The following is a 2,501-nucleotide window of genomic DNA, read 5'->3' as shown; positions in this document are numbered from 1 at the left end:
TAGAAAAGGTAGTTTGTAATCCTTTTACGTTACTAAATGCACGATAAATTTTGACAAAATCTAAGTATTACAAAATATATCACATTTCTGTTGATTATTGATTAAAACTTTTGAATTATATTTAAAGCAATGTTGGATGGTAAAATTTTTAATGTACAATTACTTCAATAATTATAGAAATATAAAAATCATTTAATTCATTGAGTATTTTATAATTTTAATTAAAGATTTAAAAATGGTGGAAATGGTTGATTTAAATAATTTTCTATTGGTAAAGTATCTACTTTGTTAATGTTTGAATCCACAAAAAGTGATGTTCCTTCAACAGTGCCAAATGATAATTCTGAATAATTTGTATGATCATACAAACTTTGATCCATACTTAAAATACCATTTTGAAATTCTAAATCTTGATAATTTGTTAGATTCAATATTTCATTGCAATTTGCTTCAAATTGATCTATAAGATCATTCATAGTTAATATCTTTGGACTAGTAACTTCTACAGTGACAATTTGTTCTGCATTAATATCTACTAATGAAAGAACTTGAGGGGTAGAATCTGCATTAGGCAATAAATTTGTAAGTTCTAATGACAATGTCAGATTTTCACATAGATTAGCAGAATTAGGCAGTGCTTGTATTTCCAAACTTGAATCAAAGTGTTTATTAATAATGTCTATATTTTGAAAAAGTGGAGTTTTGTCACCTGATGTCATGATTGTATTAGATGCACCTTTAATTTTTAATTTTTTGGGTTTAAGTTTTTTTGGTTTTTCTGGTATTGGAACAAGGTGACCATCTTCTGTTTTCATGAGTTTTACAACCTGTTGAATGTTACATAATATTACAATTATACATGTTCTTTTAACAGGGTATAAATTGTTTAGGAATAAATACATATTTAAATTTACCTTTTTTTTCTTTTCAAGTGTAATTCTATGACAAGTTTCCATATGACGAGTAAGATGATGAGATCTCTTAAAAGCAGTAGTACATTGCATACAAGCAAATGGTCGATATTGTTGATGAGATAATTTATGTCTTTTCAGTAAACTATTTCGTTTAAATGCTTTACCGCATTCTTCACATATGAATTGTCTTTCTTTATTGTGTATATAAAGAACATGATCATTAAGGATACTAACACTAGTAAAAGTTTTACCGCATTGTTCACAAATAATGTTCCTTTGTTCTACATGTAACTGTTTATGCCTATCTAAATCCGATTTTCTTGCACATTGAAATGTGCAACCATATATATTACATGTAAATCTTTTCTCTCTTTTATGTATACGTCTAACATGTTGGTCAAGAGCTCTTTGTGAAATTAATTTCTTAGAACAAATTGGGCATGTAAAAATGTCTCTTAAAGGTACCTCCCTGTTTACTTTATTAAGATGCGAAGTAGAATCTAAATGACGTGAATAATCATCCTTTTTTATAAAAGTATGTCTGCAGTCAGCACAAAAATAAATACCTGTAAAACAATAATTTTGTTATAATCTTTTAATTACTATGTAGATGTAAAAAACTTACCATTATTTGATATTTTATTATGATTCAATTTTGAAGAATGTGCCATTCTGTAATGTTCATGAACTTTTTTTTTTGATGCAAAAGTGACATCACATTTTGAACATTTATGATTATCATGATTCTGGATATGAGTTAGATATGTTTGTTCAATACTAAATGTTTGTAAACATCTTTTACATTTAAATTGTTGTTTTGTACAATGATTTTCTTTATGTTGCTTATCATCTTCTTCTGCTTTTAACATTTCTCCACAATCCGAACAAACTTTGCCATTTTCATAATTATGCTTTGCACGATGACGATTTAATAAAATACGTTTAGGAAAACTACGAGAACATACATCACAAGAGTGTGGGTATTTTGTTACTCTCTCACCATGTGAGCGAAATAAATGTATTTCAAGGTGTTTGCGTCTAGCAAATTTTGCATTGCAATGAAAACAATTATTTTTTTGATGACCTTCCAAATGCCGATCTAAATGTCTTTTGTATCTAAATGTCATTGAACATTGACTACATGTTTTAACTTGTTTATTTAAAATATCTAAACTATTAATTTTAATTTTACTTTGATTAGTTGATGATATACATTTAATTTCAGGATCATTATTTTCATCATTTAAATTTTTATTCTTAGTTTCTAAATTATAAGATTTATCCTTAATTTGAGTAAAAATGTTTTTCTCAAATACAAAAGCCTTTTTTACTTTAATAGGAAAATTGTTACCTTTCATATCCTCTGTATTAATTACATTAGTAGTTGGGACTGATTTTATATCATCAGTATAAGTACTATTCTCATTGAGGGAAGCTATAAACTCCATAGGTTCATTTTTCATTTTTAAATGACTTTGTTCTATATATTTACACTTTAATTCATTTTGAGAATTGAGCGTATTTTGCAAAGGAATATTTTCAATTTTTACAAAATCAAATTATATTTTATTTTTATAAATATTATTT

At 26.2% G+C, this 2,501-nt stretch overlaps 1 protein-coding gene across 1 annotated transcript in view; it reads right to left on the bottom strand.

Annotated features, from left to right (window-relative positions):
* Positions 1-221: 221 nt before the first annotated feature.
* The window catches only part of LOC108572560 (zinc finger protein 90-like), a 2,554-nt gene continuing 274 nt past the window's right edge, over positions 222-2,501 (bottom strand). Inside the window, 3 exon segments of the mRNA XM_017934819.1 lie at positions 222-827; positions 915-1,480; positions 1,540-2,485. Of these exon segments, the coding sequence (XP_017790308.1) occupies positions 222-827; positions 915-1,480; positions 1,540-2,485 (2,118 nt within the window).

This window comes from Habropoda laboriosa, unplaced genomic scaffold (assembly GCF_001263275.1).
Source record: "Habropoda laboriosa isolate 0110345459 unplaced genomic scaffold, ASM126327v1 scaffold147, whole genome shotgun sequence".
NCBI classification, from domain to species: Eukaryota; Metazoa; Arthropoda; class Insecta; order Hymenoptera; family Apidae; genus Habropoda; species Habropoda laboriosa.
The sequence above is the reverse complement of the archived record's forward strand: the minus strand, read 5'-3'. Positions and strand labels throughout refer to the sequence as shown.